The following is a 21795-nucleotide window of genomic DNA, read 5'->3' on the forward strand; positions in this document are numbered from 1 at the left end:
AATATGCTGATGAACTAACAATTCATTCTCTTTTTAAATATTGCGAATGTTATGATTTACTTTGACAGACACATCAATGTCTGGTAGGGTCTTGTAAATCTCATCACATTATGGTCACTCCAAAGTCACAAAGATACTACAGAATGCTACACTGAGAAACCAGTATCTTAAATGTAGTATTTTGTGACAATTATATCATAAAAGGAAAGAAAGACTTGCATTTATATAGCGCTGTTTATGACCCCAAGACATCCCAAAGCGCTTTACAGCCAATGAAGTACTTTTGAAGTGTAGTCACTGTTGTAATGTAGCAAATGTGAAGGACAAAGTGTTTTCTGGTGTTCTTTATTACTTATTATTAAACTGGATTTGTTCTAAATGAATCTGCAATAGCAGAGCCCTTCTAATAGCTCAGTGGATTAGTAACTGCCAGGCCAAGAAGCTCCTAGGTTCCATTTGATAGTCTGTGCTGAGTTAACTGACCTCAGATAGGCGATGATGGAGATGCCACAATTGACCTCAATCTCCTGAGGGGAAAACCATTCAGGTCAACTTAATTGCTATCAACTGTTGTCAAGTGCATAATGTAGACATTGGGTGACAACCGTGTCAGACTCGGTCATTACAGCCTCAAAGTCAAACAGGCTTACATTTTTTTATATTCGTTCATGGGATGTGGGCGTCGCTGGCAAAGCCAACATTTATTGCCCATCCCTAATTGTCCTCGAGGATGGTGGTGAGCCGCCTTCTTGAACCGCTGCAGTCCGTGTGGTGAAGGTGCTCCCACAGTGCTGTTAGGGAGGGAGTTCCAGGATTTTGACCCAGCGACGATGAAGGAACGGCCGATATATTTCCAAGTCAGGATAGTGTGTGACTTGGAGGGGACCTTGGAAGTGGTGGTGTTCCCATGCGCTTGCTGCCCTTGTCCTTCTCGGCAGTGGAGGTGCTGTCGAAGAAGCCTTGGCGAGATGCTGCAGTGCATCTAGATAAGTATACACTTGGGTAAGATACTGGAGGGAAGCCAGTGCTTGTGGAACCATACCCCAGCTAGAGCCGACGCTTTCGGGTGAGATAGGGAGAGAATTAGAGCTTCACTCGAACGTCACTCTCGTGCTTTGTGACGTTGCCTTGAATCGCAGCCTTGTATCTGCTTGCTGTTTATATATTGCCCTCTGCATATTGCACATTATCAGGACAGGTTGTGCCCGAGGGTTATCAGCTATTAACTAATTCCTGGAAGTGTTTCATATTGCAGCCCGTCGGGTCCAGACCTGGCTAATTATTGCTATTGTGGTGCCTATCGCTGTGGTTATCCTGCTTATAATACTCATCATCGTGATCGTGTGCTGCATAAAACGAAACAAACACTTCGGTCAGTGTCATTTTTCCATTAATCCTTTAAATGCTGATGTACTTTTTAATTTACAATTTAAATTTCTATTTTTTATTGTGATTGTTCTTTGGTTGCAACATATTACATTAAATTCATAAGGCTCAATATACGCGGTAGAAGGTGTATAGTGGATTGGAGTATTCAGTGAGCTTCACTGTGTTGCTTCTCCCTGGGGTCTAATTCCAGGTACAGTAATACTGGGATCTGTGTCAGCACCTGATGGATGTTATCTGTGCTACCAGGGCTTTTGACAGCTATCCTGTTCGAGTGGGGGTGGAATGATCTATTTTACTCACCGTATTAAAACCCTGACCATGAAGAAATTCAATTTTGCCAATGTGAACAGAGATAGAGACATAGGAAGGCATAGGACTAGAATAGGCCCCTGTAGTCCATTTGAAAACCCCCCCCTCTCAATTGTTCCTGCCGTTAAATAGCTATCCAGCTCCCTCCTGAATTTGCCAACACTATACATTCCTTTTGCGGGCACTATGTTCCATATGTTCACCGTCCTCCGTATAAAGTAGTTAAATCGAGACTGTCTCTTCACCTTCTTCTGAGCTTAAGTCAGTGCCCCTGGTTCTAGATAACTGCATGGTTCGTGCTCAGGTTTGTCTAGGAAGACATTAGCTGGTTATCAGGTGGCCACCCAAGATGGACCAAAAAAAAGACTTGCATTTATATAGCGCCTTTCACGACCACCAGACGTCTCAAAGCACTTTACAGTCAATGAAGTACTTTTGGAGTGTGGTCACTGTTGTAATGTGGGAAACGCGGCAGACAATTTGCGCACAGCAAGCTCCCACAAACAGCAATGTGATAATGACCAGATAATCTGTTTTTGTTATGTTGGTTGAGGGATAAATATTGGCCAGGACACCAGGGAGAACTCCCCTGCTCTTCTTCAAAATAGTGCCATGGGCTCTTTTATGTCCACCTGAGAGAGCAGATGGTGCCTCGGTTTAACATCTCATCCGAAAGACAGCACCTCACTCCCTCAACACTGCACTGGAGTGTCAGCCTAGCTTTATGTGCGCAAGTCCCTGGAGTGGGACTATGAACCCACAACCTTCTGACTCAGAGGCGAGTGTGCTACCCACTGAGCCACGGCTGACACTGTGAGATTGAATTAACGGCAGTTAACACATTGGACCCATTACAATGCCCTGAGCAACCCTCACGTAAAGGCACTACTTTGTTCTTTAAAATTCATCGCAGTGTCTCCGACTAACACATTCTTTCCCAAAATGTTGGAGCTCCTTACTTCCCTCAGTGGCCCATTGCCTGTACAATCTATAGGTTGTTAAACTCAAGCTTGGGATCCTCTAACCATTATGCCATGATTTACCACATCCCTTTAGCTTTGGTCATTTCTTGCATTGTTGTATTTGGTCCTTCACCTAGATATCACACAAAAAAGTCTTGATTCTGCCCTCTCCTCTTCCCCTCGCCTCCCACCCTGTTACACACACATCCTCATCCAAAGACACAGCTAAGGTATCACTTTTCATTAGAAAGAAACTCCTATGTGACAAAATAACAATCTAACTGAGAAATTAGGTTGTTACCATCAAAATAAAAGGATATATTCTTTTTTAATTAAATTATGAACAATCTTAAACTTATCTTTCTTTTTCTTCTAGAACCTAGTTATCAGGACGAGTTAAGGTAAGTGAGCACACGTTATGTTCTTTTATGGTATATTCAAAAAGTGGTAAAGAATCTTTCAAAATGTTTTCTCTTCCTGACTGGGTGGTGCTGAACCATCGAGATCGGGGGCATCAGAGATTCTGTGCTGAGTTAAATGATCTTAGCCAGGATGGCAGTAGACAACCTATAACTGGTGTCAGTGTCCCTAAGCTAGGGAGGAGAAGTCAGTCAGCATTCCTGTTCCTCATCCCTGTCCAATGACTCCTCTTGGAAAATGCATAAGTGAGTGTCAGGTAGGAACAGGTTCAGGCTCAACTGCGATGCACTCTATGGTTGATCAGCCCGTCGCAACTTACTCTGCGTAGACTAACCAATGAAGATGGACCACTTGTGCGAGTTACTGGATGGCAGCTAGCACCTATGGTGTTGAACCCCAACACTATTGGGAAAGAAAGGGAGAACATTGGGGAATAAAGGAACTTTTCTACATAAATGCTCACGTCTTTAACAGTACGCATGTCATCTGACGCGGTACTATCTCCACTACAACACCAGGAATATAAATGCTAATAATAATATCAAAATTCTTGTATTTAAATAGTACCTAATCATCGCAAGACAATTCACACGATACAATGTTTGAAGTGCAGTGACTATTGTCATGTAGGAAAATGGGACACCAACCAAGTTCCACAAACAGCAGGGAGATGAATGGTCAGCCGATATGTTTTACTGGTGCATTAGCTGAGGGAGGAGTGCCGGCCCAGGAGATCAGATCTCACTGCTCCCCTTTGAGTAGCGCCATGGGATCTTTACCGTCCACCAATGTTCCCTCTAATTTTTTTTTGTACTGAGCGGGCCACGGACTCTTCTGAGCGTGACCTTTTCGTCCGTGGGCAAATTTTAAAACAACTGCTTTTACCACAACAACAACAGCAACAGCAACCACTTAAAAGCATATGTACAGTAATGCCATATTGCCACCCCACCGTCTCAAATCATGAGTCAATCAGCCATGGTTCTATACAAGTTTAACATAACCTCTCTGCTTTTGAATTCTATTCCTCTGGAAATGAGCACCAGTGCTTCATTTGCACTTTTATGGCTTTTGTAACCTGCATTGCTACTTTTAATGATTTGTGAATGTATACCTCTAGATCCCTTTGCGCCTCTTCCCCATTTAGACTCTTAGGGGGTGATTTTTCAATGGGGGCGTGTTGGAGGCAGGACTGCTGCTTGTCAGGTTTTAGTCCCGCCTCCATCGACTTGTGGCCAACCCACGCTATTTTCCCTTGATTGACCTTGTTAAGCCCGCCCAGCGGGCTCAGCAGGCCAATTAAGGGGAAGCCGGTTACAAAGAACGTCAGCGTATGACGTGTCATCTGAGGGCCTAAAACGCGTTTGCTTTAGCCTCCTTCCAGCGGTCATTGTACATGTGCTGCGCCTCCACCTGTGTTGTTCCAAAGTGTGGCCGCCGCTCAGTCCCCAGGAACGGACTACACGCGTCTGGACACTCACCCCTGTTTCGCTGTCTCTTTCTCTCTGTCTCTCTCTCTCTCGCTCTCTCGCTCTCTCTCCATCCCCCTCTACTTCTCTCCCTCTCATTCCACTCTCTCACCATCCCTCTCTTTCTCACCCAGTCTCTCTCTCTCACCCAGTCTCTCTCTCTCTCCCCAGTCTCTCTCTCTCCCCAGTCTCTCTCTCTCCCCAGTCTCTCTCTCACCCAGTCTCTCTCTCTCACCCAGTCTCTCTCTCTCACCCAGTCTCTCTCTCTCCCCAGTCTCTCTCTCTCACCCAGTCTCTCTCTCTCACCCAGTCTCTCTCTCTCCCCAGTCTCTCTCTCTCACCCAGCCTCTCTCTCACCCAGTCTCTCTCTCTCACCCAGTCTCTCTCTCTCACCCAGCCTCTCTCTCTCACCCAGTCTCTCTCTCTCACCCAGTCTCTCTCTCTCACCCAGTCTCTCTCTCTCTCCCCAGTCTCTCTCTCTCTCTCTCCCCAGTCTCTCTCTCTCCCCAGTCTCTCTCTCACCCAGTCTCTCTCTCTCACCTAGTCTCTCTCTCTCTCCCCAGTCTCTCTCTCTCCCCAGTCTCTCTCTCACCCAGTCTCTCTCTCTCCCCAGTCTCTCTCTCTCTCTCTCCCCAGTCTCTCTCTCGCCCCAGTCTCTCTCTCACCCAGCCTCTCTCTCTCACTCTCTCTCTCTCTCTCTCCCCAGTCTCTCTCTCTCCCCAGTCTCTCTCTCACCCAGTCTCTCTCTCTCCCCAGTCTCTCTCTCTCTCTCTCCCCAGCCTCTCTCTCTCCCCAGTCTCTCTCTCCCCAGCCTCTCTTTCCCCCAGTCTCTCTCTCCCCAGTCTCTCTCTCCCCAGTCTCTCTCTCCCCAGTCGCTCTCTCCCCAGTCGCTCTCTCTCCAGTCTCTCTCTCCCCAGTCTCTCTCTCCCCAGTCTCTCTCTCCCCCAGTCTCTCTCTCCCCAGTCTCTCTCTCCCCAGTCTCTCTCTCCCCAGCCTCTCTTTCCCCCAGTCTCTCTCTCCCCAGTCTCTCTCTCCCCAGTCTCTCTCTCCCCAGTCGCTCTCTCCCCAGACGCTCTCTCTCCCGTCACTCTCTCTCCCCAGTCGCTCTCTCTCTCCCCAGTCTCTCTCTCTCTCTCTCTCTCCCCCAGTCTCTCTCTCTCCCCAGTCTCTCTCTCTCCCCAGTCTCTCACTCTCCCCAGTCTCTCTCTCCCCAGTCTCTCTCTCTCCCCAGTTTCTCTCTCCCCCAGTCTCTCTCTCCCCCAGTCTCTCTCTCTCCCAGTCTCTCTCTCTCCCCAGTCTCTCACTCTCCCCAGTCTCTCTCTCCCCCAGTCTCTCTCTCTCCCCAGTTTCTCTCTCCCCCAGTCTCTCTCTCTCCCCAGTCTCTCTCTCTCTCGCTCCCCAGTCTCTCTCGCTCCCCAGTCTCTCTCTCCCCAGTCTCTCTCTCTCTCGCTCCCCAGTCTCTCTCGCTCCCCAGTCTCTCTCACTCCCCAGTCTCTCTCTCTCCCCAGTCTCCCTCTCCCCCAGTCTCTCCCTCCCCCAGTCTCTCTCTCCCCCGTCTCTCTCTCCCCCGTCTCTCTCTCCCCCGTCTCTCTCTCCCCCCAGTCGCTCTCTCTCCCCCAGTCTCTCTCTCTCTCTCTCCCCCAGTCTCTCTCGCTCCCCAGTCTCTCTCTCCCCCAGTCTCTCTCTCTCTCCCCAGTCTCTCTCTCCCCAGTCTCTCTCTCTCCCCAGCCTCTCTTTCCCTCAGTCTCTCTCTCTCCCTAGTCTCTCTCTCCCCCAGTCTCTCTCTGTCTCTCTCTCTCTCCCCAGTTTCTCTCTCTCTCCCCCAGTCTCTCTCTCCCCCAGTCTCTCTCTCTCCCCAGTCTCTCTCTCCCCCAGTCTCTCTCTCTCCCCAGTCTCTCTCTCTCCCCAATCTCTCTCTCCCCCAGTCTCTCTCTGTCTCTCTCTCTCTCCCCAGTTTCTCTCTCTCTCCCCCAGTCTCTCTCTCTCCCCAGTTGCTCTCTCTCCCCCAGTCTCTCTCTCTCTCCCCCAGTCTCGCTCTCTCCCCCAGTCTCTCGCTCTCCCCAGTATTGGGCCCCTCCCCTACCCACCGCAGCTACTGTCCAGTTCTCTGTGCGGCATTTCAAATCAACGGCGTGCGAGCTCAGGATCAGTGCGCGAGCGCACCTTTGAGGGAAACAGTGCCGTCCACCTGATAAACCAACAGAACAGAACCTCCTCCTCTCATCGGCTGCTTAACTGTCCTCCACCATTCCCGACTGGATGTGGCAGCGCTGCAGAGCTTTGACCTGATCTGTTGGCTGGCTCTCCAGTGCAGTCCTGTAGGAAACAATGTCCTTTGGATGAGATGATAAACTGAGGCCCATCTGCCTGTTTCTGTGGTTTAGGTGGATGTTGATGGTCCCATAGCATTTTTGGAAAAACTGATTAACTGGTACTTTTAAGAATAGTCTAGAATAGAGAAGGGGTGACCTAATAGAGATCTTTAAAATTATGAAGGGATTTGATAAGACAGACGTAGAGAAAATGTTTCCACTTCTGGGGAGACCAAAGCCAGGGGCCATAAATATAAGAGAGTCACCAATAAATTCAATGTTGAATTTTGGAGAAACCTCTTTACCCAGAGAGTGGTGAGAATGTAGAACTCACCACCACAGGGAGTGGTTGAGGTGAATAGCACAGATGCATTAAAGGGGAAGCTAGATAAGTACATGAGGGAGAAAGGAATAGAAGGGTACGCTGACAGCGTGAGATGAAGTAAGGTGGGAGGAGGCTCGTGAGGAGCACAAACGTTGGCAAAGACCTGTTGGGCCGAATGGCCTGTTTCTGTGCTGTAAATTCAATGTATGCAACTATAACTGATGAATTGGGACCCTGCTTTATTCCTGTCCGTGGTGCTGTGTAGAAATTCTTCCAATGTGTTTCGTCTCACTGAGTCATGCTCACTCAACCTGCAATTTTGATCTGCGACCATCTGCTCCCTTCCACCATTGAGAAAACAACAGCTTTGTTACTCACTTCCAGCCATTCAAAAATCTCGATGTAATTGTTCATATAATTGTCATTTGTACAAAACCTGTTCTGATACTGCCACCTCTCCTGTTGATTCATTTTAATCTCTATTTTGCCACTCTAAGAAAAATGTCAACGAAGAAAACTCTTGAGGCGCCCGTGGATGATCAGACAAACTCGGGGCTGGAAAACTTTGGAATGTCCACTGAATTTTCCCCAGGTAGGCGCTGAAGTGCTACCACGTCTCTCTACCTCTGTCTAGATCCTCCTGCAATCTCATACATTGTTTTGGACACTTTGGGCTAAAAATTGAGTAGCACCCCGGAAAAATTAGCATCCCCGCGCCGGAAATTGAGTGGTTGCGTCCCAAGAGGGAAGCGGGGCGCTACTGGAGGCGCCCCGCATCCCTCTTGGGGCGCTGTGAGTCAATATTGCGGCGTTATGTGCTGCAGCGCCACACGCTGTGGCACGTCGTGCCCCGGTACTGCAGGCCTTCCTTCCCTTCTTAAAGGGGAGGGGCCTTGTGCAGCGTGACCTGGGGCCCAGCTGGGCCCCCAGGGATCGGGAGTGCAGGCAAAAGAGCCCGGCACTCAAGAGAAGTGCCGGGCTCTTGGAGCACAGCCAGCACTCTGCGGGGGGGGCGGGGGGGGGGCGTTTCAGGAGGTCTGGGACGGGAGCGCAGGCAGGTGCTGGCAGGCGGCCAGCAACAAAAATGGCCGCCCCGCACCTTGCCTTTAAATTGCGCCTTCCCGGCCGCAGGTACGCCCCCCTGACCCCGTCGGACATAGCGTCCAGCGGTAAGTCAGGGGGCGCGCCCGAAGATCGTGGCCGGGGCGTGAGCGGGGCGCTGCGCATGCCAATGACGTCATCGCCAGCGCCGCAGGGCGCTACCGGTTAGCGCCACCACTAACCTCCCGCTGAATTTTGCGGGAGGCGTGGGCAGTGCCGCACCCGGGCGCTAGTTGCGTTGTGTCCCGTTAGCGCCCTCTTAAGGCGCTAACGGGAGGCACAACCAACTGAATTGTTCCCCCTTTAGCTCCTAATTGGAGTGGGCCTTTGGCGTAGCGGTAGCATCCCCGCCGCTGGGCCAGAAGGCGTAGGGTTTCGAACCCCGCTCCAGACAGTCCCAGCAAGTGGAGTCGGAGCTCCAGCTCTAAATTCTGGGTTGACATCCAGCGGGATACTTGCGTCAGTGGGTGTGGGTGGGGGGAGCCCGTAAAACCCTCCCGCCATAGGACTAACCACCCTAATGGCTGGTACGAAGATGGTTACGGTCACGGAAGGAGCGTTAACGCGGCCAGAAATCCTTCCACCACTTCATACAGTTCCCCAAAGGGAACAGTGTGAAGACACGTACGACTATGAGCTCCTAATTCGGTATAGCCAGCAAACTTCAATTTAGATAGATGTGTTTGAATAGATTTGTGCCGACAGCCAAATCACTTAAAGAAATGGAAAGCAAAAGATGGTGGCCGCCTCTTCACCCGGGGGGGGGTGGTGGGGGAGGAGACTGGACGGTGAGTGGTGGAGTGTTTAAGACTGTATTATGTCACTCCATATGCATCCAGCAGAAGAAGCCTAACTGTGGGGGTAATGCTGCTCTTTCATTTAGTAAGTGCCAGGTGAGAGGCCGAGAATCAACAAGTTTGAAAATGGCTGATAAAAAGAACAAGGAAAAATACAGCGATGTAAAAGGAATGACTACAAAAGCAAGGAAGTTGATGCTATACCTATAGAAAACACCGGTTCGGCCCCAGCTGGAGTACTGCGTCCAATTCTGGGCACTGCCCTTTAAGAAGGATGCCAAGGCCTTAGGGAGGGTGCAGGGCAGATTTACCAGAATGGTACCAGGGGATGAGGGACTTCAGTTACGTGGAGAGACTGGAGAAGCTGGGGTTGTTCTCCCAAGAGCAGAGAAGGTTAAAGGGAAGATTCAATTGAGGTGTTCAAAATTATGAGGGGTTTTGATAGAGTAGATAAGGAGAAACTGTTTCCAGTGGCAGGAGGGTCGGTAACCAGAGGACACAGATTTAAGTTAATCGTCTAAAGAACCAGAAGCGAGATGAGGAGAATTTTTTTTACACAGCCAGTTGTGATCTGGAATGCACCGCTTGGAAGAGTGGTGGAAGCAGATTCAATAGTGACTTTCAAAAGGGAATTGGATACTGAGAGGATGTTTCCCCTCGTGGGGGAATCTAGAACTAGGGGGAATTGTTTCAGAATAAGGGGTCACCCATTTAAGACGGAGATGAGGAGGAATTTCTTCTCTCAGGGGGTCGTGAATCTTTGGAATTCTCCACCCCGGAGAGCTGTGGAGGCAGAGTCATTGACAGACATTTGAACTACAGGGGAGTCAAGGGTTATGGGGAGAGAGCGGGAAAGTGGTGTTGAGGACAAGATTGGATCAGCCATGATCTTATTGAATGGCGGAGCAGGCTCGAGGGGCCGATTGGCCAACTCCTGCTCCTGTTTCTTATGTTCTTATGTTCTTAAATACTTGAAGAGAAAATTTATGGGGAAAGGGCAGGGCAATGGGACTAATTGGATAGCTTTTTCAAAGAGCTGGCATAGGCATGATGGGCTGAATGGCCTCTTTCTGTGCTGTATCATTTTATGCTTCGATGATTACTTTCAATTTTATTGGAATCGGGTTCCACACGCACAACAGGCTGCTTTCAAGGCTAACATTAACACAAGTCTAGGCATGATTTGCCTTCCTGCTCTCTCACCTGCACAACAGAATGCTGGATAGAAACACGTTAAAGAAGGAGGCGGGTTCAAAAAAATAAAATAGGCAATAAAAGCCCGTTGTACGTTTACAATAAAGATACGGCTGCTGTAAAGGCCGATGATGGTTGAATCGTATTTTTGAACTAAACCATGTAGTAAAAAAAATGTTGTTGATTAAAGTTGCTTTTGAATATAAGGTGATGCCAACTAATATTAAGTTGTTTACGGTACTGTTTCATTGCCAGATTTTCCTTCACCTAATCCGATAGACACGCAGTCTGGGAAAAAGAACAGCGATACCTTGGAGGTAAGCACAGCACACTTGCATTCCAACCTAAGAAAGATTTTATGAGTGTAAAGTTTCAGCCAAGCAGTAAAAAAGTCCAAAGTGCAAAGATCCAAATTTGACTGGAGATTCAAGGGCTGCTTTAGAGTTTCTGGAGCTTCTGATTGCCACAAGAGCTTCATGTTCTCTGTTTGTTGGGAAAATAACAGTAAACTAAGTAATGATATATGGGTATGCTCAATAAAAACCTGAGGGATTGTTCACAAATTGAGATAGTTTGGAAGATCTGGTGACATAAGCCCTGATTTTAACTCAAGGTGTGAGCGCGGTGTTTGGGGCTGGGACAGGCACCCATGGCTCAGGCCATTGTAACTCCCAGGCCTCATTACCATGTTGGATTGCAGACTCCCGCCCGAACCCGGTGGGAATCACTAGGGGCTAGAAATTCAGTGGGCTTTGCGCCCAGTTACCGCCCAAATAGGGTTTCTGCGCCAGTGTAAGAGGATGCGCTGATATTCAGCGCTGCGGTAATGGCGGCGGTAGCCGGTAGCGCTGTGCCGACACCGATGACGTCATCGGTGTGCGCAGTGCCCCGGTTCCGCCCCGCTTCCAGCCCAAACCCCATATTTAGTTGCGGCCGCCTCTTCTGCAGCGGCCGCAAACAGCGATTGAAAAACGGGGCCGTACTGCTGCGCTACTGGGGCGCTTTAAGATGGAGGTGCGGCCGGCCGCTTTTTTGGCGGCCGCCTGCCTGCACCTCCTTCCCCGGCCTCCTCCACCCCCCACCCCGCGGCATTGCCGGCTGCTTTCCGCGAGCCCGGCACTTCTCCGTGGTGCCGGGCTCATTTGCCGGCACAATCCAGCGGCGATCTCCCCGTTGCAGGCACCTCCACCTTAAGAGAAGGAGGAGGCCTGCAGTACCGCAGCCTGCCGCACCGCATCGGGTGGCGCAGCGGCACCTAGAGCGCTGAAATTCAGTTTCAGCGCCCCAAGCGGGGGCGGGCACACCCTGGAATAGCGCCCGGTTCCGACTTGGGGCGTGAAAAGTGAATATTTGACGGTTGCACATGGCTCCGCGCCCAGCGCTAACTTTTGGCCGTTAGCCAGCTGGCGGGGCCATAGTGAATTTCTAGGCCTAGGTGTTCAGCGGGCGAGAGCAGGAATTTGAGCGGCAGGAGGTCGCTGTCAGGAAGGCGAGGGAATGGTCCTCAGCGTAAAGTAAGGGGCGGGGCGGGGCGGGGCGGGGCGGGGCGGGGTGGTCCGGGTGCAATCGCGGTTGAGGGAGTGTGAGAGAAGCAGGGGAGGCCTAGTGGGATGTGGAGGAGCCCTCCTGCTCCTCCTGGCCCAGGAGGAAATCTTAAACAAAATAAAAATTCAAACTTATCTGAGGCTCTACTGTCCATGATCCTACTACTACTACAACTTGCATTTATATAGCGCCTTTAACATAGTAAAACACCCTGAGGCACTTCACAGGAGCGATTATCAAACAAAATTTGACACCGAGCCATATAAGGAGATATTAGGACTGGTGAGCAAATGCTTAGTCAAAGAGGTAGGTTTTAAGGAACGCCTTAAAGGAGGAAAGAGAGGTAGAGCGCAATGTTCCCCCTAAGCCACACATCAATTGTGAGGTCCTGCAAATTTAAAGGGACTGCGCATGAAAAAAATAATTAGAGGGAACATTGGTAGAGAGGTGGAGAGATTTAGGGAGGGAATTCTAGAGCTTAGGGCCGAGGCAGCTGAAGGCACGGCCACCAATAGTGGTGCAATTAAAATTGGGATGCGGAAGAGGACAGAATTGGAGCGATCTCGGAGGGCTGCAGGGCTGAAGGAGGTTACAGAGATAGGGAGGGGCGAGGCCATGAAGGGATTTGAAACAAGGATGAGAATTTTAAAATTGAGGTGTTGCCGGACCGGGAGCTAATGTAGGTCAACGAGCACAGGGAGTGATGGGTGAACGGGGCTTGGTGCGGGTTAGGATACGGGCAGCAGAGTTTTGGATTCGCTCAAGTTTATGGAGGGTGGAAGATAGGAGTGTGTTGGAATAGTCACGTCTAGAGGTAACAAAAGCATGGATGAGGGTTTCAGCAGCAGAGGAGCTGACGCAGGGACGGAATCGTGCGATGTTCCGGAGGTGGAAATAGGCAGTCTTAGTGATGGTGCAGCTATGTCGTCGGAAGTTCATTTTGGGGTCAAATATGACAGCAAGGTTGCGAACAGACTGGTTCAGCCTCAGACAGTTGCCAAGGAGAGAGAAGGAGTCAGTGGCCGGGGAACGGAGTTTGTGGCGAGGATCAAATGCAATGGGCTGGATTTTCATTGGGGCGGGGAGTTGGGATTGGAGGCGTGTGGGGGGTTAAAATCCTGAAATCGGGGGGCACGAACCCATCCCGCCCCCAACCTGCCTCCATGCCAGTTTCAAAGGAGGTGGGTACCCGCCCCGCACTGGGACCCGCCTCCCCGAGGCGGGAAGGGGATTAGTGCCAATTAACTGCCTGTTAACAGGTAGTTAACAGGCAGTTTTTAGCCTAATCTCTATTTTCATTGTTGAAGTTTGGGCTGCCCGACAGCTCCAAACCACGCCAAGTTAGCGAGGCGGGCCGTCGGGATGAAGGGCTTGGAGGGTTCGAGATGTCCGGTGTTCAGGTGAGTGATGGGTGCATGAGTGCAGAGGTAAGTGTGTTTGGTGTGTGTAAAGTGTTTAAAGATCTTCTACTAACATTTACTTACCTTTACAGCCTTCCTTCCTTCAGGTCTCGGGAGTCCCTCATCTCACCGGCACAGAAAGCAGAATGGCCGCGATCTGTCAAAATCTGCAGCCTTTGCTTCCTGTTCTGGGGAGATCTCTAAATCATCCTGAGAGGAAGGAATTAACCTGGAGTACAGATTGTCAGCGCCTGACAGCTTCAAACAGCTGTGAAACGCTGATATTTCATCTGTCAAAAGGTCTTGACAGATGAAATTTCAATCTGTGACGTCACCTGTTGCCGGGTGGCCCGTAATTGGCCCGCTGAGCCCGCTGGGCGGGCTCAACAAGGTCAATCAAGTCAAAATCACGTGGGTTGGCTAGAACTCAATGAAAATCCAGCCCAATGGCTTTGGTCTTCCCAATATTTAATTGGAGGAAATTTCGGGTGATGTTACGGAGGTGGAAGTAGGCGGACTTGGTGACGGAGTGGATATGTGGTCGGAATATGAGACCAAGATTCCGCTCGCTGTTAGGTTTCACTGGCGGATCTGGTATTGTTTGTGACTTTGGTTAAAATCGTGTCGGGATCCGAATGATGCCATCGGACCTCAACTTTTAAATATTAACCTGCCTGCGACGGGCAACCGGAAAAAGCACATTAAAAATGGCGGGATACAATCGGCCGCCATTTTAACCAGCCGCTTGCCCCATTCCAGCTGGGCAGGCAGGGTTGAGATTGACCTTATAGTCTCCGTAGTGTTGAATCAAAGCTTCAGAATTCACTCTTGTCTGAGCTTCACTGTTGGTTAAGATCCGTTGGTAGTCTCGATTACTCCAGTCTCCTGCCGGAATGAAAATGTACAGCAACAAGGAGAAAAATTCCCTTAAAGTGATACTGCAGGAAAACAACACTGAATGAAGAGGGAGAATTTTCTAATATGTAGTGTAAGGCCGTATAGCCTGCCAAAATAAGCCAGGCCTCTCTCTCAACAATTGTCAAATCTGCCTGATATATATGTGAAATATGTGTGGAGTCTAACTTGACTGTCTACTGCAGTACTGAGGAAGTCCTGTATAGTTAGATTTCCCTCCTTCACATGAGGCATTAAAACTTTGGCTGCTCTTATATACCGTAAAGATCTCATGGTACTTGCTAGATATGATTCTAGAGGCAAGTTTGGAGCTGTTCCCTTTGTGCCAGGGAATGAGAGTCCCAGATGTGGAGTCTTTACTTATAGATTTATTAAATGAATCACGCAAACAACATGCCCAGTGATGCAAGGGCTGCGGGAGACCTATAGCTGCTGGGCTCAGTGGCTGGGTGGCCTACCCTTGATCCTCTCATGACAATGGTGCATAATTATATCTTGAGTTAAAGGCCTTTCAACCATACCTCTTCCATGGGGCTGGATTTTATCAATGGGGGCGTGTTGGGGGCGGGACTGCTGGTTGTCGCGTTTCAGTCCCGCCCCCAACGACGTCCGGCCAACCCATGCTATTTTCCCTTGATTGACCTTGTTAAGCCCGCTCTGCGGGCTTAGCAGGCCAATTAAGGGAAAGCCGGTGACAGAGGACGTCAGCGTATGACGTTTCATCTGCCAAAAATTTTTGACAGATGAATTGTCATCGTTTGACAGCTTTGAGAAGCTGTCAAACACTGACATTCTCTGTTCTGTGGTGAGTCCTTGTACTCAAGACTCACCAAACCTCTTTCCTGAGCAGAAATCAGATAGCTGTTGCATCGGAGAATGCAGCAGTTTCATAATGGGTCTCGGGACATAACAAAAAGCCGTCGTTGCATTGCAGGAGACGAAAGAAAGACATGCATTTATATAGCGCCTTTCACGATCACTGGATGCCCCAAAGCGCTTCAGAGCCAATGAAGTACCTTTGAAGTGTAGTCACTGTTGTAATGTAGGAAAGGTAAACATATAGGGCGAAAAATGGAGTCGCGCCCCCTTTGGGGCGCTAACTTCGCAGGTAATTCCAGAGCTCAGAGTCTAGGCAGCTGAAGGCACGGCCACCAATGGTGGAGCGATGAAAATCGGGATAGCTCAAGAGGTCCAAATGGAAGACCACAGGGCCGGAGGAGGTTACAGAGATAAGGAGGGGCGGGGCCATAGAGGGATTAGCACACCTCTGGTATGCTGCACACTCGGGGGCCTAGTTTGGCCCACAAAGGAAAATCAGCCCCATGCTGTTTAAATTCTTTCTCTCCGGCCAGTTTAGAGTCAAGTCCTCAGAAAGGCTAATGTAGTTTTTGAAAAATTGGCTTCTAGTAGGTGAGACGTGTGTCGGCACTTTATCTGCCAGCAATATTCCTATTTCAGCCATAAAAATTAAATTATAACTTAATATGCAATAGTACATTACTTTATACTTGCAGGCCCACTGGTCCTGAAGCACTTCACACAATGAATCACACAATTAAGTGCAGTGACAGTTATGTTGGAAGTGTGGGCACTAGTCCCACGCAAAGCAACAGGATGAGCGGGCCATCAATCTGCCTTTAGGTGGTATTGATTGAGCGAGGAAAATTGGCCAGGACACAGGGAGAAGCCCCGGAAAAATTAGCACCCCCGCGACGGAAATTGAGTGGTAGCTACTGGAAGTGCCCCGCCTCCCTCTTGGGGCGCTGCGACAGAATATCGTCCAGCAAGTATAAGCCCAACCAACCCTTTCACTCATACGTCATTCCTGCCATCCCAGATATCATCCTGGTGAATCTTCGCTGCACTCCCTCCATGGCAATAACATCCTTCCTCAGATAAGGCGACCAAAACTGCACACAATACGCAAGGTGTGGTCTCACCAAGGCCCTGTAAAACTGCAGCAAGACATCCTTGTTCCTGTACTTGAACCCTCTCGCTATGAAGGCCAACATACCATTTGCCTTCTTAACCACCTGCTGCACCTGCATGCTTACCTTCAGCGACTGGTGCACAAGGACACCCAGGTCTCGTTGCACTTCCCCTTCTCCCAATCTATTGCCATTCAGATAATCTGCCTTCCTGTTTTTGACACCAAAGTGGATAACCTCGCATTTATCCACATTATATTGCATCTGCCATGCTTCTGCCCAATCACTCAACCTGTCCAAATCATACTGGAGTTTCTCGGCATCTTCCTCACAGCACACACGCCCACCCAGCTTTGTGTCGTCTGCAAACTTGGAGATATTACATCTAGTTCCCTCATCTAGATCATTAATATATATTGTGAATAGCTGGGGTCCTAGGACCGATCCCTGCGGTACCCCAGTAGTCACTGCCTGCCACTCAGAAAAAGACCCGTTTATTCCAACTCTTTGCTTTCTGTCTGCCAACCAGTTCTCTATCCAAGTCAATACCTTGCCCCCAATCCCATGTGCCTTAACTTTACACGCTAATCTCTTATGCGGGACCTTATCGAAATCCTTCTGAAAGTCCAAATACACCACATCCATTGGTTCTCCCTTATCTATTTTACCAGTTACATCCTCAAAAAATTCCAGTAGATTAGTCAAGCACGATTTACCTTTTGTAAATCCATGTTGACTTTGTCCGATCCTGTCACTGTTTTCCAAGTGCTCTGCTATTACATCTTTTATAATGGACTCTAGCATTTTCCCCACTACCGATGTCAGGCTTACCGGTCTATAATTCCCCATTTTCTCTCTACCACCTTTTTTGAATAGTGGGGTAACATAAGCTACCCTCCAATCCATGGGAACTGTTCCAGAGTCTATCGAATTTTGGAAGATGACCAGCAATGCATCTACTATTTCTAGGGCCACTTCCTTAAGTACCCTAGGATGTAGATTATCAGGCCCTGGGGATTTATCAGCCTTCAATCCCGTCAATTTCCCCAACACCATTTCCCTACAAATACTGATTTCATTCAGTTCCTCCCTTTCATCAGACCCTATGTTCCCCGACATCTCTGGGAGGTTATTTGTGTCCTCCTTTGTGAAGACAGAACCAAAGTATGTATTTAATTGATCTGCCATTTCTTTGTTCCCCATTATAAATTCCCCTGATTCTGACTGCAAGGGACCTACGCTTGACTTCACCAATCTTTTTCTCTTCACATATACTTGACCTCAGTATCCACAAACTAGGGAGAGGGGAAATCAGCTCGGTTTCCCGCCACTGACTGATCATTTTCTATTGATGCCGGCGATGAATGACTAGGCTGCTGAGACTTGTCTTTACTCACACGTGATGAATGGCGTAAAAGGCGACACGAGAGCTGGCAACGAAAGATGTTCCCGCATCAATATTTAAAAAAATTAGTTTATGGGATGTGGGCATCGCCGGCAAGTCCAGCATTTATTGCCCATCCCTAATTGCCCTTGAGAAGGTGGTGGTGAGCCGCCTTCTTGAACCGCTGCAGTCCGTGTGGTGAAGGTACTCCCACAGTGCTGTTAGGGAGGGAGTTCCAGGATTTTGACCCAGCGACGATGAAGGATCGGCGATATACTTCCAAGTCAGGATGGTGTGTGACTTGGAGGGGAACTTGGAGGTGGTGGTGTTCCCTTGGGCCTGCTGCCCTTGTCCTTCTAAGTGGAAGAGGTTGCGGGTTTGGGAGGGGCTGCCGAAGAAGCCTTGGCGAGTTGCTGCAGTGCAGCTTGTAGATGGTACACACTGCAGCCACGGTACGCTGCTGGTGGAGGGAGTGAATGTTTAAGGTGGTGGATGGGGTCCCAATCAAGCGGGCTGCTTTGTCCTGGATGGCGTCGAGCTTCTTGAGTATTGTTGGAGCTGCACTTATCCAGGCAAGTGGAGAGTATTCCATCACACTCCTTACTAGTGATGGAATACTCTCAGAATTAACAAAAGTCCTCGTCTGCCCTCTGAAGTGAACGTAACAGATCCCATGGCATTATTCAATTAAGAGCAGGGGCATTCTCCTGGTGTCCTGGCCAAGATTCACCCCTCAAACACCATCACGAAGGAACAGTTGAAGACCCTCCTTAAGACTCACCTCTTCGACTAATCTTTTGGTCACCCCTCCTAACTTTTCTTTCTTTGGCTCAGCATCTGTTTTTCCTCACGTTTCCATGTAGCACCTTGAGACATTTTTCTACTCTACAGGCACTGTATAAGCGTAAGTTGTTTTCTTTCTACGTGAATTTTTTTGCCTTTATTAAGGTGAGAAACATTACATAAGAACATAAGAAACAGGAGCAGGAGTCGGCCATTCAGCCCCTCGAGCCTGCTCCGCCATTCAATGAGATCATGGCTGATCCAATCTTGGCTTCAACTCCACTTTCCCGCTCTCTCCCCATACCCCTCGACTCCCCTGTAGTTCAAATGTCTGTCAATCTCCGCCTTGAATATATTCAATGACTCCGCCTCCACAGCTCTCTGGGGTAGAGAATTCCAAAGATTCACAACCCTCTGAGAGAAGAAATTCCTCCTCATCTCCATCTTAAATGGGTGACCCCTTATTCTGAAACTATGCCCCTTAGTTCTAGATACCCCCATGAGGGGAAACATCCTCTCAGCATCTACCCTGTCAATTCCACTCAGAATCTTATATGTTTCAATAAGATCACCTCTCATTCTTCTAAACTCCATTGAGTATCGGCCCAACCTGCTCAACCTTTCCTCATACTTCAACACCTTCATCCCAGGAATCAACCTAGTGAACCTTCTCTGAACTGCCTCCAATGCAAGTATATCCCTCCTTAAATATGGAGACCAAAACTGTACGCAGTACTCCAGGTGCGGTCTCACCAGTGCCCTGTAAAGTTGCATCAAAACTTACTTACTTTTATACTCCGTACCCCTTGCAATAAAGGCCAACATTCCATTAGCCTTCCTAATTACTTGCTGTACCTGCATGCTAACTTTTTGTGTTTCATGTACTCGGACCCCCAGATCCCTCTGTACCGCAGCATTATGTAGTCTCACTCCATTTAAATAATAATTTGCTTTTTCATTCTTCCTTTCAAAGTGGATAACCTCACATTTTCCCACATTATACTCCATCTGCCAAATTTTTGCCTATTCACTTAATCTATATCCCTTTGCAGACTCTGTGTCCTCCTCACAACTTGCTTTCCCACCTATCTTTGTTATCATCAGCAAATTTAGCTACAGTACACTCAGTCCCTTCATCCAAGTCATTAATGTAGATTGTAAATAGTTGAGGCCCCAGCACTGATCTCTGTGGCACCCCACTAGTTACTGATTGCCAACCGGAAAATGACCCATTTATCCCGACTCTCTGTTTTCTGTTAGTTAGCCAATCCCCTATCCATACCAAAATATTACCCCCCAACCCCGTGCGCTCTTATCTTGTGCGGTAACCTTTTATGTGGCACCTTATCGAATGCTAGGGGTTTGAACATTTCCCACTTGGGGGCTCCAAGGCCTTTCAAATCAGATATAGAATGGTTCGGGTAAATCTTCCTTTACTCTGCCTCAAGTTGCTTCAGCCCCAAACCCAGAAAAGCATCCCTACAGCACCAGGGTGACAATTTTCCATTCCTCATACTTGCCATTCTACAGAGAGTCTATTTGACACCACTGTGTCAGCCAATGAGTTGGAGATGGGGCGGGACTTACGGCCAGACTCACAGCAGTCGATTTTACAGCAAACCAAGTCAATTTACTCAGCAAACAGTGTCTATTTAAAAAGCGCACTACAGCAAACAGTCTACAGAGTCTATTTGAAATGAGTCCCTACGAACTACAGCAAATAGAACTCACGACCGATAAAAGCAGGGTGAATTCTGCAGCAGAATGCAGTGAGTGGAGGACAGTTACATAATGTGCATAAAATCAAACCTGGTCACTGACAGCAGTGATTGCCGGGTGTATTGCCCAATCATCTCTATTCTCGTTGGGAATAGTGGTGTCACTATATGCAGCCACCATTCTATGGCCTGTCCAGATCAGTTTGAGCATCTAATGCCAATTCGTACCGAATTAAGTGCATTTTTTTTTTGCTGTTGGCTTATTCTGATTAAGAACTAGATTGAGCCATTTCAACCCACTTCACGTAGAACCTTACAGACTTTAATCCCTTTAGTCTCGACTGGATTTATACCTAAATTCCAGAGGGAAAATCTTGGCTCCAAACACACCCACAACATTCAATCCCTTACTTCAAATTTGATGCAGTTGAAAACGTGCTGCAAATATTAGAATCGCAATACTGTCCCGACCAGCAGTGAGGTCTGATGAATACTTTTACTTCAAAGACTGACACGCTCATTCATTACTGTGAGTTGCAGAGCAGCCTCGCTTGCGGGGCAATTTATTAGATCTACTGCTGCCCACGGCTTGTGTTGTAGACTGTAAAGGCCCTGTGTAACACTCAGCGTAGATCCTAGCTGCTGACACAGCGTCGTGGGTGAATTAGTTTGCTGCGATTTTACCCAATATCTTATTAGAATGATTGCAAAAATGCCAGACTGACTTTGGCCGGCTCCACTGCTGTCTCGACTGGAAGCGAAGGCGTCATTTGAAATAGTGATTTACTTTCCCTTCAGTTTCTCCCCTCCTCTCCTAAAGGCAGTGACTCCTTGTTGGGGCGAAGTTCCACGGGTGTTGGCTGCCTTCCGGAGTTTTACCCAACTGGCCAGTAGCTCATGTGTGAGCCGTGGCAGTATAGCTTGGTTTTTTCTGCCCGGTATCGCCTGATTTTATTTGGGTGGCACTCACGGTGTGTCGAGCAGGACTCTGCAAATTGACAAGCTGCCAATGACTGGTGCTTGCTGTATTGATTTCTTTGTGGGTTCAATGACGAGACATTTATGAAAGAGAATGGCCTAGAAATTCGGTGGGCTTTGCGCCCAGTTACAGCCCAAAGAGGGCTTCTGCGCCAGTAGGGGTGGTAGCGCTGATTTTGAGAGCTGCGGTAATGGCGGCGGTAGCCGGTAGCGCTGCGCCGGCACCGATGACGTCATCGGTGTGCGCAGTGCCCCGGTGCCGCCCCGATACCGCCCCGAACCCCATCTTCAGTTGCCGTTGCCTCCTCCGTGGCGGCCGCTAACAACATTGGGAGACCGGGTCCTTACTGCAGCCTTAGCGGGGCGCTTTAAGGTGGAGGTGCGGCCGGCCGCTTTTTCGGCGGCTGCCTGCCCGCACCTCCTTCCCCGGCCTCCTCCACCTCCCCCCCCCGCGGCATTGCCGGCTGGTTTCCGTGGAGCCCGGCACTTCTCCGTTGTGCCGGGCTCTTTTGCCGGCACTCGCGATCGGGGCTCCGGCCGTTGCAGGCACCTCCTCCTTAAAAGAAGGAGGAGGCCTGCAGTACCGCAGCCTGCCGCACCACATCGGGTGGCGCAGCGGCACCGGGAGCGCTGAAATTCACTTTCAGCGCCCCAAGCGGGGGTGGGCACACTCTGGAACAGCGCCCGGTTCCGCCTTGGGGCGCTAAAAGTGAATATGGGACGGGCGCAACTGGCTCCGCGGCCAGCGCAAAATTTTCGGCGCAAACGAGCTGGCGGGGCTATACCCAATTTCTAGGCCAATGTCTTTTAATCTAAAGTTTGTTCAACTCAAAGTTAACAGCATTACAGGAGACACCATGCTAGTG

General features: G+C 49.2%; 1 protein-coding gene across 2 annotated transcripts in view; it reads left to right on the forward strand.

The window, feature by feature from the left end:
- LOC147107842 (immunoglobulin superfamily member 5-like) overlaps positions 1-21795 on the forward strand; it is a 95205-nt gene that overhangs the window by 31433 nt on the left and 41977 nt on the right. Inside the window, exons 5-8 of one of the 2 annotated variants that reach the window (XM_086007193.1) lie at positions 1241-1372; positions 3037-3061; positions 7684-7778; positions 10534-10595. In XM_086007193.1, the coding sequence (XP_085863319.1) occupies positions 1241-1372; positions 3037-3061; positions 7684-7778; positions 10534-10595 (314 nt within the window). The remainder of the gene's footprint in view (positions 1-1240; positions 1373-3036; positions 3062-7683; positions 7779-10533; positions 10596-21795) is intronic. The other variant, XM_086007194.1, reaches the window with a different exon arrangement.

Source organism: Somniosus microcephalus, chromosome 14 (genome assembly GCF_052327205.1).
Source record: "Somniosus microcephalus isolate GS21.2 chromosome 14, FLI_Smic_1.0, whole genome shotgun sequence".
Lineage (NCBI taxonomy): Eukaryota > Metazoa > Chordata > Chondrichthyes > Squaliformes > Somniosidae > Somniosus > Somniosus microcephalus.